The sequence below is a fragment of the Chelonoidis abingdonii genome, chromosome 6, assembly GCF_003597395.2.
Source record: "Chelonoidis abingdonii isolate Lonesome George chromosome 6, CheloAbing_2.0, whole genome shotgun sequence".
NCBI classification, from domain to species: domain Eukaryota; kingdom Metazoa; phylum Chordata; order Testudines; family Testudinidae; genus Chelonoidis; species Chelonoidis abingdonii.
In genome coordinates, this window is record NC_133774.1 from 29977819 (window position 1) to 29992375 (window position 14557).

General features: G+C 38.0%; 1 protein-coding gene across 5 annotated transcripts in view; it reads right to left on the reverse strand.

Annotated features, from left to right (window-relative positions):
• Window positions 1-14557, reverse strand: part of PRKAA1 (protein kinase AMP-activated catalytic subunit alpha 1) — a 34161-nt gene that overhangs the window by 6814 nt on the left and 12790 nt on the right. The window contains exons 2-6 of one of the 5 annotated variants that reach the window (XM_032802648.2): window positions 10933-11074; window positions 6826-6919; window positions 5836-5980; window positions 3868-3955; window positions 1813-2037 (exon numbers count right to left, since the gene is read on the reverse strand). In XM_032802648.2, the coding sequence (XP_032658539.1) occupies window positions 1813-2037; window positions 3868-3955; window positions 5836-5980; window positions 6826-6919; window positions 10933-11074 (694 nt within the window). Of the gene's footprint in view, window positions 1-1812; window positions 2038-3867; window positions 3956-4887; window positions 4973-5835; window positions 5981-6825; window positions 6920-10932; window positions 11075-14557 lie in introns of those variants that run through there. The other 4 variants (XM_032802649.2, XM_032802650.2, XM_075066924.1 and 1 more) reach the window with 4 other exon arrangements.

Sequence of the window (14557 nt, forward strand, 5' to 3'; positions counted from 1 at the left end):
CACGCATTAGGTGTTCCCTTCTCCTCCCAACTATTCCTGAACCAATAACTGATTTTTCGATCCATAGGCTAAACCTCAAAAAAAGGTTTATTTGACCCAAAAACAACAAATTTGGGGTTTTTTTGTTGTGTTTTTTCAGTTTTTAAAAAAAGAGAAGTCCAGCTAAATTTTGAAATAGTCAAAATGTTTTGTTCTGAAATGGTTAAAAAAACATTGATTTTCAAAAAATGTTTTTTCTGCCAGAAGCATTTGTTGAATTTGACCCAAATTCACAAATAGTTCTGGTGCCTTCAAAAATGTATTTTTTGGCAAATTTACTATTAGTTAAAAAAATTCAGTTTGCTCCAATCCCAACAGCCACATACTACTTGTGCATAAGAAAAGGTCCCTAGTCCTGTTATATAGAATAATCTCCTTGATAGGTATTAGGACAGGGACTGGTATATATAATGAAACTAGAATTTTGACATTTTGTTAACCATTGTTCATTCTAATCTGTATTCAAGAGTCACTTTCCCTCACTGCCTCCAAAGTTAGTAGACTGAACTACCACAGAAAGGGTAAAAGTCTGTCAGGTTGCAACCCTTTGGTACTGTCTGGTATTAACCAGCATACAAGAACAAAGATTAAACAGTTTACATTTCACAACTCAAAAGTTAAAATACAGCAGAAACCTTATTTTTCAAAGTTCTCTGATCCACTGGAAAATACAATGAAGAACAGATTCGTCACTTCAGTGCATTGAACTAGCTACATAACTGTCCAGTGATGTGTCATGAAACAAGAATTTTAGTGACAATTTGAAGTAAAGTCTATGAAAATCTTCATCTAAAAATATGAAAATGTAACAGGGCATTTAATCAAGGAAACCAATAGATTTATTTTGCTATTTGTCCTGCACAAGGAGTGGAAGCAGTTCTTATGGTTAAAGCACTTGCATAGGCATCAGATCTACCCCTACCCTGCCACAGTCTTCCCCAGACACCTTCATCACATCACTTTGCTTCTCTGTACTTACTCGTTAAAAGAATCTATAAGATTAATATGTCACCCACCTACCCAATTATTATAAGGCCTAGCATTCATAAAGCACTGACATCTTCTGATGGAAGGTGCAAGAGAAGTATTGTATTACACCAGGGGTCGGCAACCTTTCAGAAGTGATGTGCCGAGTCTTCATTTATCCATTCTGATTTAATTCCGCGTGCCAGTAATACATTTTAATGTTTTTAGAAGGTCTCTTTCTATAAGTCTATAATATATAACTCAACTATTGTTGTATGTGAAGTAAATAAGGTTTTTAAAATGTTTAAGAAGCTTCATTTAAAAATTAAATTAAAATGTAGAGCCCCCAAGACCAGTGGCCAGGACCCAGGCAGTATGAGTGCCATTGAAAATCAGCTCACGTGCTGCCTTCGGCACATGTGCCATAGGTTGCCTACCCCTGTATTACACACTAACATTAAACCGATCTTTCTTTAGGATTTGTACATCTTTATGTCTTTCTGCCGTGATCCCAGTTTTTAGCAGGATCTTTTTTCCCTCCTCAAGGATCAATACAGACACTTCAATTTCTTGAACTTCAACACCTTTTAAGTGTATTAGTAATAGAATTCTAGTCATAAGCAGATTTTGCCATTTGGGACCAGAGTTGTCAGATTTCCAAAACCCAAAACACTTTCAATTAGTATAGGTATTTGTAACAGTAGATTGTATGGCAGAAGCATTTTTATGAACGATTTCTTAGTTCTGTTGATTTGTACAGGGACCGTCACTGTGACATCTGTGATTAGACATCAATTAGTGTTTTACCTAATGTCTCTGATTGTAGCTCTCTTCATAGGATCCACCTGCAGCATGTGTTTCAGAAGGCTAATCACAGATGGATTCAGATATTGAGGGGTATAAAAGATACCATCACATATCTTCTTAAAAAGCGTTGGCACGTGATCATCATCAAATGGAAGGGTTCCACATAACAGAGCATAGAGAATAACCCCACTGCTCCAAATATCTACTTCTGGACCTGCATATAATCTGGAAAAAGTTATCATCTGTTAATAAATTATAGTAGCATAGTACAATATATATCTTTTTGCAACTTGTTTGTATGTTGTAGTAGTTAAAGGGACACAGACAAATTGAGGTCTACCAGCACTGTTCTGGGGAGGCATTGTGAAGCTGAAATCTACCAGACAAGTAGGAGATGGATACATAGAAGAATTCTGCTCTATCTTTGTGTGAATCACCCATCTATGTAATTTACCATAGTGCTAAATTGAGGGGAAGACCATACTACAGTGACAAGGCAGATCAAGTATGTAGCAAATTATCCCCAAACCTCAAATATCATCCTGGGGCGAGGTTGGAAAATTAAGTTCCCGTTTCCTTGTCCCATTTACTAATAAATCAGACGCCTGGATTACACTCAGCAATAGTAACTACTGCTGTGGGGTGAAAGCTACTGGGTTGCCCAGAACAGACGACACTAAGGGTATGTTTATCCTGCAATCGGAGTTACAATTTGCAGCTTGTGTAGGTACTGTATACTTGTGTTAGCTTTAATCTAGCTATCTTGTAAAAATAGCAATGAAGATGCAGCAGTGGCATGGGCTTCAGCTTGGACTGTTCAAGCTTGCACAGTCCCCAGGGTACATATCTGCATTGCTAGCAAGCACAGCTGTGTCTTCATTGCTGAATTTTAGCAATTTAGCTAGATTAAAGATAGCATGGGCATACCTACACAAGCTGCAAGTCACACATCTGACTGCACTCTACTGTTGACTAATTGTGTTGGTGGATTTAATAGTTACAGGATTGAGCTAAAATAGGGAAAGTGACATTTGGGCCTAACACGCCACAGTAAAAGTTTGCACTAACACCCAACTTTACTGCCTGGAACTTATCTGTTTTTCAGAAAATAAAGTGCTACTTCCAAAGTGTGTACTACGATTCATTAGGCCAGTGGTTCCCAAGTTTTTTAATAAGGCAACCCACTGACTGCATTTGGGTTTTTCTCTTTTTATAACTCACCAAGATATGTATACCCCCCTCTGCCCTGGTAGCACAACCCTAATTCCAGCCCAATGTGGAAAGGAGGCCTGGTGGAGTTGGGGGAGTGACCATGCCCCACATTCACCCTGCAGAGCCAGCTCCTATCACATGAGATTGCACTACCTCCAGGCACTGCAACATGATGCATGGAGTTGTAGAACCACTCATATTTGGCTAGCTTCTCCTCACATCAAAGGGGAAGCCAGGCCAAACGTGAATGGTGCTGCAACTCTGCACTGGAGCAAAAAGATGGGCCCAGCCTTCCAGGACAGAAGCTACTGCTGCAGAGTGAGTGTGGGAAGAGCTTGCTGTCCATCTCTCCCAGTCCACTCCTCTGCACCACAACATTTGCCTAGGTCAGGACCCAGGGATGGGTTAATCCAACGCTGGACATGGCGACCCATCTGGGACCTTCCTGTGATCCCCCCGTGGGCGGGGACCCACTGTTTGGCAAAACACTGTACTAAATAGATCATTTTGGAAATTTCGGTAAGTGATAGAGCCAGTTTATGATATTCATCGTACATGAATTTTCTAGACAAAACTGCATTTCTACCAAACTGACTTGGGTAAAGCATAAACACACTGCAGTTTGGACTACTTGATACAGTACAGTGACACTGAAGGGGCCATTAAAGCTGACTAGGCCACTAATCAATGTAAAGGTAAACTTCAAAAACTAGCAAGAGAGAGAAAGTCAACATTTTTCAACTTTGAGTTTGTATACTATAATACTGTCGTTATCCTTAATATTAAACAACAAGGTATTTTTTCAACTACATGCACATATTTATTGAATATAAGAGATACTACCTTCCTGAAATTACTTCTGGTGCAGCATAGTTAGGGGAACCACAGCTTGTTCTTAAAAACTCTCCATCTGACATCATATTTGAAAGACCTGAAAGTGTACAAAAGCAGCTACTAAAATATTCAGCTAAAGCAAACTGATTGCACACTGTATGTATATCTTAATCCAACCACTAATGCTAATAAGAGTAATGTTAGTTTGCTTTTTCTAAATTATAAAGTACAGCAGTTTAGAAATTACTGAAATGTGTACAGAACAGAACAATGCAGTGTAAGATGCTGCATACAGTATACCAGAAATTAGTTTTACTGAACTGATGTTGAAGAGCAAAACTAAAGATATGTATGCACATGATCTAGGCATGCCCGAGAAAATACATTCATTCCAAGACACAGCAAGAAAAGTCTGTTTTGGAAATGTCCAGAGACATAATGGAGGACTGAGTTGTTCTAAGGGAAACACAGGACTGCAGTAAGGTGGGACTTCAACAAGAGAAAACATTCTTAACTGTGATGGCTTCCAAATGCTTGAAGTGGAAGACTACCACAGAACAGTCCAAGGAATAGCTTCAACAGAACACAAGATTCAATAGCAGCTCTTTACAGAACAGAATAATGATTATACCTACAGCAGGAGATGTGCAATCTCTTAACATCCACTGGGAAGTTGCAGATTACATCTTGGACAGGACTGAGTGTTCTGGCTATGGCTTACTGCATTAATGCAATATTCCCTTTTTTGAATCTGAAGTGATAGGGAAGAGTGCCTCAACTAGTTTTCATACTTATTAAGCTGAACAGGTTTCTTTATAAATACTCTTGCTTAGTTAAATAAGTTCAACAGCTTTGCTAAAATTTATGCATGGTAATAAAACCATTTTAACAGTTAATACTGCATTTTGTTTTGCTGTAACAGAATAAGTAATCGTTCATCTAAAACCATTCTGCGTATAAACGTAGTAATCCCCTTTGACATAAATAATTAACAGGACTCCCAACCCCCAATGTATTTGAACACCATACCTTTGAAATAATTGAATACTTAGCATTTATATAGCACCTTTCATCAGAGATCTCAAAGCGCTTTACAAGGGCGGGTATAATCCACTATGTCTACAAGAGAAATATCAGGATTATGTAGCAATATGGATACCTTTCTATGTTTATATGGCAAGAAGGTTTCCTAATGCTGGCAGTCCTGAAAACTAGCTGCCATTGTCTTTCTGTAGTTGTATTTTGTGCTCTTTTATAGCAAGTCTGTACAAGTAAAGAACTATAACCTTCCTTCTCTTGGCTAAGCAGACAATATATAGCAAGTGCAAGAATTAGTAAGAAGTTAGTTCCGCTTTCACCTTTCATTATCTTAAGTTTCAGTTTTATACTCTATCAATATCAGGGTAGAGCTTTTTACTTTTTTAATTTTAAGTTAAATTTATAGTTAGATATGGAAAGTAGTACTGAATAGTACTAAGTGCTATGCCATCATTAATGCCCTTCACTAGAATGATGTGGTTCTTATCAAGTTTGCTGAACTGTCCTTGTGGATCAGAAGACAGAGTTATTCAAATAAAAGGTGGATAGTTGTCCTGATTTTACAAGTGGAGAAAGACATAGAAGATAAGGAACTTGCCAAAAGTCAATCTTGGAATAAATGGAGTAGCATGCATTAAATGCTAAATATAGTTTAATACTTTCTTAGTGACACTTCTGTTCTACCAGACTAGGCCAAACGATTAAGTTCTATCCAGTCAAAGAAAATGTCTGGCTCAAAGATGGCCTATAAGGAGAAGAGAACTCTGCACTACGCAATGTCCTCATATTTCTTTTTGGGACACTTCTTAGGTTTTGTACTGTGCCTGTCACCCTGGTATCCAAGTATCAGAACTCCAATAATTGAATATTTTCTGCATTAATAAATAGCATCTGATGAAACTTTATCATCATCAAGTTTAGAATAAAATAAAAGCTCACCAAAATCAGCTATCTTGGCATTCATGTGTGCATCAAGTAGTACATTTTCAGGTTTCAAGTCTCTATGTACAACCATATGCCTGTGACAATAATCCACACCAGAAAGGATTTGCTGGAATAAACGTCTACTCTCCTTCTCATCAAGCTAAGGAAAAGAAAAGAAGCCATTTAAAATACTCTTATCTGTCCAACATTTTTCTTGAATCTGCAAGACATAAATATTACATTTCCATGCAAGTGTCTCTGGATGAAATAAAGAATGCAACAGGTTACACTTACATATTTTAAAGTCTGGACACTTTATAGATAAAGTAACAGATGGAAAGATGAACTGACTAGCCAATGCCACACAATGATTCAGTGGCAGAGCCAGCAGTAGAACCCAGAATGAATTTTTCTAGCCCGCAATGCCTTAAACAGAACACTTTCAAGGAACGTTATCCACTGAGTCAATTACACAGTCAAAACTTGCTTATTCCAGTCAATTTCAGAAGCATGACTGTCAAAGATGTCATGTGATTAGGAACTAACGTCTTTAGAGCTCTCACAGTCACTATTTTTGCTTTATGTAGAAAAAGCATTTGATACATCAGGTTGAAACAAACACCAAAACTTGTGAATTCAACTTGATCAAAACCTTTATGTAAAGTCATTTTTAAACTTTCTAAATTTAGTCTGCTTTACACAGATGCAGTAATTGACTGATTAAAATTAGTATCACTTCAATTAAAGAGGCAAGTGCAATTTCAAATAAGATAAAACTACATTTATGAATGAATGAAATTCTGTAAGTTTTAACTAGCAGATGCCACTTATTAGTGTTAATTTCAGAGCTAAGTTTACTAAGTTAGAAAAAGGACAGGATATTTTGAGACACGCTACTGCTAATTGCAAGACTAGATAAGAACAGGCCTTCACCTAGCGAGAAATTTTTGCAAAAGCGATTATAAAACGTAATCTACTGTTTTGTAGAGCTGAAGTTCCTCTTACCCTTCCATTTTTACAGATATAATCGAATAGTTCCCCTCCAGAAACATATTCCATCACCATGAAAATGTCAGATGGTGTACTGATGACTTGGTACCTGATAAGGGTAACATATCTATTAATTCCACTGCACACCCACAAGATACAACTAGTTACTCATAATTAAAACACCACTGGCTTCGTTAAATTAATTGGATATGAGCTATACCTTAGAACTAAGTATTTCCTATATGAAATGAAGTTGTTCAGACATCCCTGTTTCAGTATCTCTCTTCAGGGAATGGGACCACTTCAGCAACAGGTGGAAGCATATTAATGAGAATTTACGCTTCTGAGTAGGACCCCCAGTTTTAGCCAGCAGATTAGGAACAGAAGTTTCTCAGGCCTGTTATAACCCCCTTTCCATAACTAAAGAAAAAGCTTAGGAAAATACAAGTACTTGTTAGAGACGAAGGGCATCACTGGTGATGCAATACTATTCTTGTTATTGTCCAAGGAGTCAAACATATTTAATATATTTATAGAATACAAGCAGGAAGGGGTTTAAGGAGTTTAGAAGGCATTTAAGGAGACAGAACAGTTGCACAGAAAGTTAGGACGCTTACTACAGTAATGCAGAAGTGGTTAATTTAACAGTTGGTCTAATCTACTATTCAACATGCTTGGATTTATTTTCTGTTTCCTATACAACATAGGATGTAGGAGTTCTACAGCACACAAAAGCCAGCTACTCCTTCCAGAACAAACAGAAAGACTAGATCTCTCTCTTGATTATTATATAGTCTATATTTAGATGAGATGTGACAAGTAGGGGTAACAGTAGGAGATGGTGGATGAAAACAGACAAGCAGCAAGTCATGTGATGATTCAGTTTAGGCATGCCATGTATAGTCATGGTACAAATTAACGAACTTCTTGTAGACACAAAGGAAGGACTGCAGTGTTTTCTTATAGAAAGATTTCCCAGGGTAAGGAGAAACAAAAAAGTTTCAGCATACCTGGACAAGTTATTCTTGAGCTTCACTGAAAAGAATGAGCGCTCAGACCATCTGGGTGATTAATACTTGCTAACTTGTAAACAACCAAAATATTGAACAGAATACATTTTAATACTCGTATTTCTAATGTATCCTGAATTCTGAGGCTCTTATTCTACCTTACAAGACTATTCAAGCAGTTAATTCTTGTTTGATTTAGTTTTACGTAGTTTAATTTGAGATATTTCATTTTAGTGACTCATTCTTTATCATTAATGACTTGTTAGTATCTTACAGTACAAATAAATTTTTAATATACTGCATTATTAGGACTTCTGAAGTTGTTACTTGTTAGAAATATTTTAGGAAATAATGGCTTAAACACTTTTGAAAGCTGAGCCTCCCTTATAGAAAATTAAATTACACCCTGTTTCAGTCCTAACACATGCTGTCAGGGATACCCAACAGGAGGGGTCATTCATTCCAAATATATTGTTTAGATCTTCGTAATATGACACTACGTAAATGTCAACATTGTTAACTATTTCACTGCTCAAAGAAGATGGGAGATACCACACACCCACTAAAATAAATAGGACAGTTTACACCTCAGTTACTCATTCAGGTGATCTGAAAACTCAGGCCATGTCTACACTACAAGGGCTATAGCAGCAAATTATGCTGGCATAACTACGCCAGCATAATCTCATAATGTAGGTATAGCTATTAGCTATTTCACACTCCTTACAAGTATCCATGTCAACCTACGTTTTAAGTGTTAACCTGGCCTTAGCCAGACATTACTGCACCAACTGCACTAGGTTTATGTTTTCCGGGTTAACTTTACAATTGTTACTGCTAGAGATTTGGGCCTGGTCTACACTCTGAGGCCTTGGCTACACTGGCGCTTTACAGTGCTGCAACTTTCTCGCTCAGAGGTGAAAAAAAAAAAAAAAACACACACTCCTGAACGCAGCAAGTTATAGTGCTGCAAAGCGCCAGTATAAACGGTGCTCCAGCGCTGGGAGCCTGGTTCCCAGCACTGCAAGCTAATCCCCATGGGAAGGTGGAGCACATGCAGCGCTGGAAGGACATGCAGCGCTGCTGCGGGAGCGCTCCCGCAGCAGCGCTTTGAAGTTTTTAGTGTAGCCAAGCCCCGAATTTATAGCTATGCTGGTATGTCAGATGTGAATTCCTCTTCCCCCCACATAGCTCTGCTGGTATTAGCCCTAGTGTAGACACACTTATACCAGCATAAAAGTGCTTTTGTGGGTATAGCTTATGTCTCCTGGGTAACTGGTGTAAAGCTGTGCTGGCAAAAACACATTTATCCCAATAAGAGCTGCATCTATACTATGAAGGTTTGTATAGCTGTTTTGTATGGCCAGAAAAACATCCCTAATGTAGACAAGTCTTACTGTTTTCAAAATATAAAACTCTATTCTGGAAAACATCTGAGATCTTTCATCCCCTGTGCCCACTAGTACTTTATACCCTCTCAGTCTTTTGGGATGTGCCTTACACTTTGGGAAACACTACCTTTAACTAATATTCTAGAGACAATGAGACCAGTTTGTAGAGAAATAAATTTTATATTGCAGCACCTTAGCCATGAAATTCTCAACCTTTAACATGTTGCGATTTTAAGATTTGATCAGCTGAATAGATGTTTAGAAGCAGAAAGTTGTGGCTATTGTTAAGAAGGGTCAAGATCACAGAGTATATTTCAAATTAAGTAAAGCAATTACTTTTTTTTTTTTAAACACAGAATTTTAATCATTCTTAGTTGATAAAATAAGCTTAAACCATACTTGACATTGCAACTAAACACTTGCATGGGAAGAAACATCTAAGACTGAGCAAAACAATGGTTAGGAAAAAAGTTCTCTCTCACTATATAAATCATGATAGTGTTGAACAATTTCTTAGAAATAAGTGGGCACTGCAATCTCAGAGTAAAGAAAAAAGAGGTTTCAGTTGTCTAAGCTTGCAGTCTTTTAACTGAGGAAGATTTGGATTTAGGAATGGAGGATTTCCCTGTTTGTCTTCATTACAGGTGGAACTCTCTGGTTTTTAGGTGTTACCCTAACCCAGCTCTCATATAAAAAGCTTCCCATCCAAGCATAGTGGTGGTTAACACCTAAGCTAACTAGTCCATCCTGGGGTACAGGCTAAAACCTAAATGCAGCTTACGCTCCAACTGGAGCCCACACACATTGCAAGATGGATGCAGGCTAAGCCACTTAAGTGCTGATAGTCCTCCAGTGCCTTCCTCCAACCCCTACTCCCACCTGTGACCAGAATGATAGACAAGTTCTCCCACATTTCACTGGAGAGAACCAGAGCAGCTCAATTTACTGCAGTACTAAGTACCAGGAGATATAATCCTACAAGTTTAAATGCCTCATATGAGTAGAAGTACCAGTGCGGATGCCAGTTGACTGCAAGATTGACCCTCACAGATGAGGTAGGCTATCCCAGGTGCTCATACCTGAAGGCTAATCACTTGAGTTAACTCTGCAGTGAGGACACACCCTTTCAGACTTCTTTCCCTTCTATATACTAAAGTCATGTATGCCAGAGATTACTGATTCCCTGGCTCAAAGAAACTTCTAAAAGGTAAACCTACATCTGGATACACCATACTGCACTAAGTGGCATGAAGCTAGAAAAACACTTTAGGGTAGAATAAGTCTAGACCTCCCTATAGAACTATTTCCCCTCAACTCCACCCCAAATTACTCAGCCATTTTGCAAGCAGAAAAATAAGGTCCAATATAACCACTTAATACTAACTAGCAGTTGAGACAGAAGGGTTGTGTGTTTATTTCTGTTAGCAATTCCATTTACGAACACTAGATTATTGATGAGTTTGCAACCAACAAAGATTTAAGGAAAAAAAATCTCTTCAAAGAAAATCAGTTTCCTTAAAATGCGTTGCAGAAAAAGCACTGGAAAAAATCCCATACATCTGAAATTGGACAGCTGATTAGGGGGTGGATTACTGCTCCAATAAAATGTAACATTGCTCTCTACTTTTAAGTTTACACTGTTATATTTCATATTTTATGTTAAGAGTGTTACAGGTCAACAATGCTAATTATAGAGGTAATAAAAATTAAAAAAAACTTACAGTTTAATTATATGAGGATGTCTAAAAAGCTTCAGGTTCTGAATCTCTCTGCGGATTTTTCCTACTACATCAAGGCTGCGAATCTTCTGTCGATTCAATATCTTCACTGCCACTTTGTGCCCAGTCAGCTCATGTTTGCCAACTGCCAGGATGAAGGGAACAATCAGTCAGGATTGCCAAGCACTCTTCAGAAAAATAAATCCCATTTGGAACCTTTTGTGGCCTGGAAACATCCCAGCAAGATTAGAGTATTCCTCCTATCCCCATTATCCTGGAGAAGGTTATAGGTGAAGTTTTATTTAGAAGCTCCCCCTCCTCTGTACTTGCAAGGTAAGATCAGGACTCAAGTTAGAAGTATAAGAACAAACCTATACCCCTAATGCACTAGCTTTGTTTAGTCAGGGATTCTGTACGTCTTTCAGGGCCTTGATATTTTTTCATGTGTTCCTGCATTTTTGCTATACCTCAAAGAAGAGAATCCTCAACTGAAAGGCTATTTTGTATTCCCACCATTACCCTTCTTGTTAAGCGGGGATCCCATTGGCCGACTGTGCATAAATCACTTAAGCTTTTTGGCTGATTTGTTTGCAAGTCCATATTTCTCTGGAGCTATCAACCTGAAAGTCTGCTCCCCCAACTTTCTCCCAGGAATATTCTTCTGCCAATAATCAGAGTCTTTGGTTTTTCTCCCATTACTTTCTACATAGAGTTATTGCATACCATATGCTTCATCAGTTACTTTGAAGGTTTTTTAGCAGTTATTCAATCACAATTACAGTTGGCAATTAAAGTCTATTTAACTACACTTCAGTCCATCTGACTCCATATACAATTTAGAATAATTATTTTATCACTACTTATTTACAGCACAAACACACTAATTAGTGGTAACATACCCAAAGGCTTACCAATATTTCTTTTATGTTATAAAGATAGCCTAACCACTAAGGAATGGTTAAAAAAAATATGGAAAGTTGTGGTTATGAAAAAATTAACCAATTACAAACCCAGCAAAAAAGACAGAAGACAGATAACTAAATAGCAAAGTAATTTTTAAAATACTGAGCTTAAAAATGCTGAACCTTTATTTTAACTGGTAACCCAATATTTTCCCCCAGTTCAGGTTTAGCAGATTGAACCTGAACTATAATTTTGTCCTATTAATAAATACCAGTTCAAATTGGTTCTCTGGTTCAACTCCCTAATCAGATTATACTGGATAGTGAGAAGAAGCTATAGGAAAGATTGCAGTATCTCCTTTTAATTTATTGAACAATAACTTCCAAATTCTTACAGGCTGTTTAACAGTGAAGTTTAATCTTTCTAAATAGCTTATTATTCTAATGTATTGATTAGCCCTTCCCATAATTCTGCTCCCCAAGTCTTTCTTCCTCTTAGGACTTTTCACCAGCTCTTGCTACCAATTTCCTTAGGATGTTTCCAACAGTTTCCAGAGAAGCCAAGAACCTAGCACCAACTTTTCCTTTACACCATGTGGTACTTCCCAGTTTTTCAGCTGCTTGCAGTAGAACTTGTATCATAGTGCTCTTGAAAATTTCTAGTGACTCAGCTGCTGTTCCCTGACACAGCGGCACCTCCCATATGGTCCAGTAGCTCAGTTAAGTGTGGTGAGCAGCTCTCCCTGGGTTAGGAATAGCAGCAAGATCTTGGTGGTTGGCATTATTACTTTCTGACATCTTGACCATTTTACTTTCAAAAGATCAGCTCCTACCTGGTTCCAGCCTCACTGCTCTATCTTTCCTATCTTCTAAAGGGTCTGGTAAGGTTATAGATACAACCTATAACCTATACTGTTAGGATATTAACATCTCATTTTGGTCTTGCAAAGACAACTTATGCAGTTAGTAGGGATGAAAAAAAAGTTAACTGACCCATAGAGGGAACAGTCTGCTTTCACCCAAGTCTACAATAAAAATGATACAATACAGCAATAAAGAGTCAGAGGAAAGTTACAGTTCTTGAAGCATTTGTCCACAAAGATCCTACTATAGGTTGTCCATCAACCTTTTAGCCAGCAGTGTCAACTGAGGCTGTGCACATTATTTCATAAAAAGGCGTTATTGGGGTTCAATTATTCTATTGATAAGTCCTCCGATAATACAGGCTCAATCAAAAATAGATCAGCACAATGCAGAAAGGTCATTATTTTATAGGGGGAACAGTTTCACAGCACTTACATCTTTCAGTCTGTCCCAAAGTGCAAGCTCAACTCTATTCGTATATATTCCCCAGTTTACAGCAGGGAAGATTTTAATACATTATCCAAGACTTACACACCAGTTCTTACCGGTTTCTTATCTTGTTTTGAAATTAGCTCTCCAAAAGTCAAAGCTTATCTGCACTAGCTGTAACTTGGTACAGAATGCACGTTGGTTAAGCAACAAGATCTTTTATCTTAGCCTATCTTTCTGGTATGTTTCTGCAACTAGCACAGAAATTACATTTTACATTTCCCCTCAGTTAAACAACTTAACAAGAGAAAAAAAAATATTCTTGGAAAAACTTAACACTAACACAACTCATAGCTAAACAATTTAACATAGATCTATCACATTTTCAGAAAGTTTTGTACCTTATTTGCTTACTACTAAATACTTTTTCTTACTTGCACAACACATCTTAGCCAAAACAATAAAAAAATTTCACATATTTTTGGTGAAAACATCTCCTTCCAGTCCTTAGTACAATTCCATTCCTTATCTGGTAAAACTACCAGTGCAGCATTACAGTAACTGAAGCTTTACAAGCTAGAAGTTACTAGTTTTCCCACTTCTCTTATGGCCTAGCCATAAAGCATAATGAGACTCTGATCAGTATTGTCAACTGTATAAAGAGAAGGACATCCCCAACTGCCACTCAGTTTCTTACCACCTGAGTCCCCAATGTCCCTTTTCCCCATAGCTGTTAGGTAGTTTAGGATTAAAATTAGCTTTTTAGCCCAATCGGGCTAAAAAACTTCAAAAATCAAATGTTATTTCTCAGTGGATCTACTCCTCAGTACCAAGGCATGACTAATGGCACAGAGCAAGTTCCCAGAGTTTATAATGTGCCCTGCATCAGAGGCTGCTGTAACTGTTAATACACACACTGATGCTTTGTTGGTTTGTCCAGGGATGTGACTCTTCTAATGTGCCATTTGCAGCTTCTCTCCCTTCTCCTCCCCCACGAATGCACACAGATGGGTAATGATGCATGTGAAAAAATATTTTAGATGGAGAAATCTATGCAGTGTGTCTGACTCAAAGGAGCAGCTGCTGTCTGCTGTGAAACTAACTTCAAGTGCCCCAACTACACGGATGTCATTCCAGAAAATAAAATCTGCTAGTCAAGAAACCTTCGGCTGCTGGGAAACAGAGTTCCTTCACTATTCCATTTGGGTCAGGCAGTAGCTTCTGCTGCCTAAGACAGGAAAGATCACAGATCTCCTGGTGGAGCTTAGAACTAAGCCAAGAAGAGAACACAGTTCATCATGCTCATGTACCAAAATCAGCACCTTCGAAATCACATTGGCACAGAAAGCCTAAGACTGAAAGATCGCATCTCTTCACTTTTGTACCGCTTCCTGCTTCATCAGTCCTTTATAGATCAGTGTCACCTCCCTGAC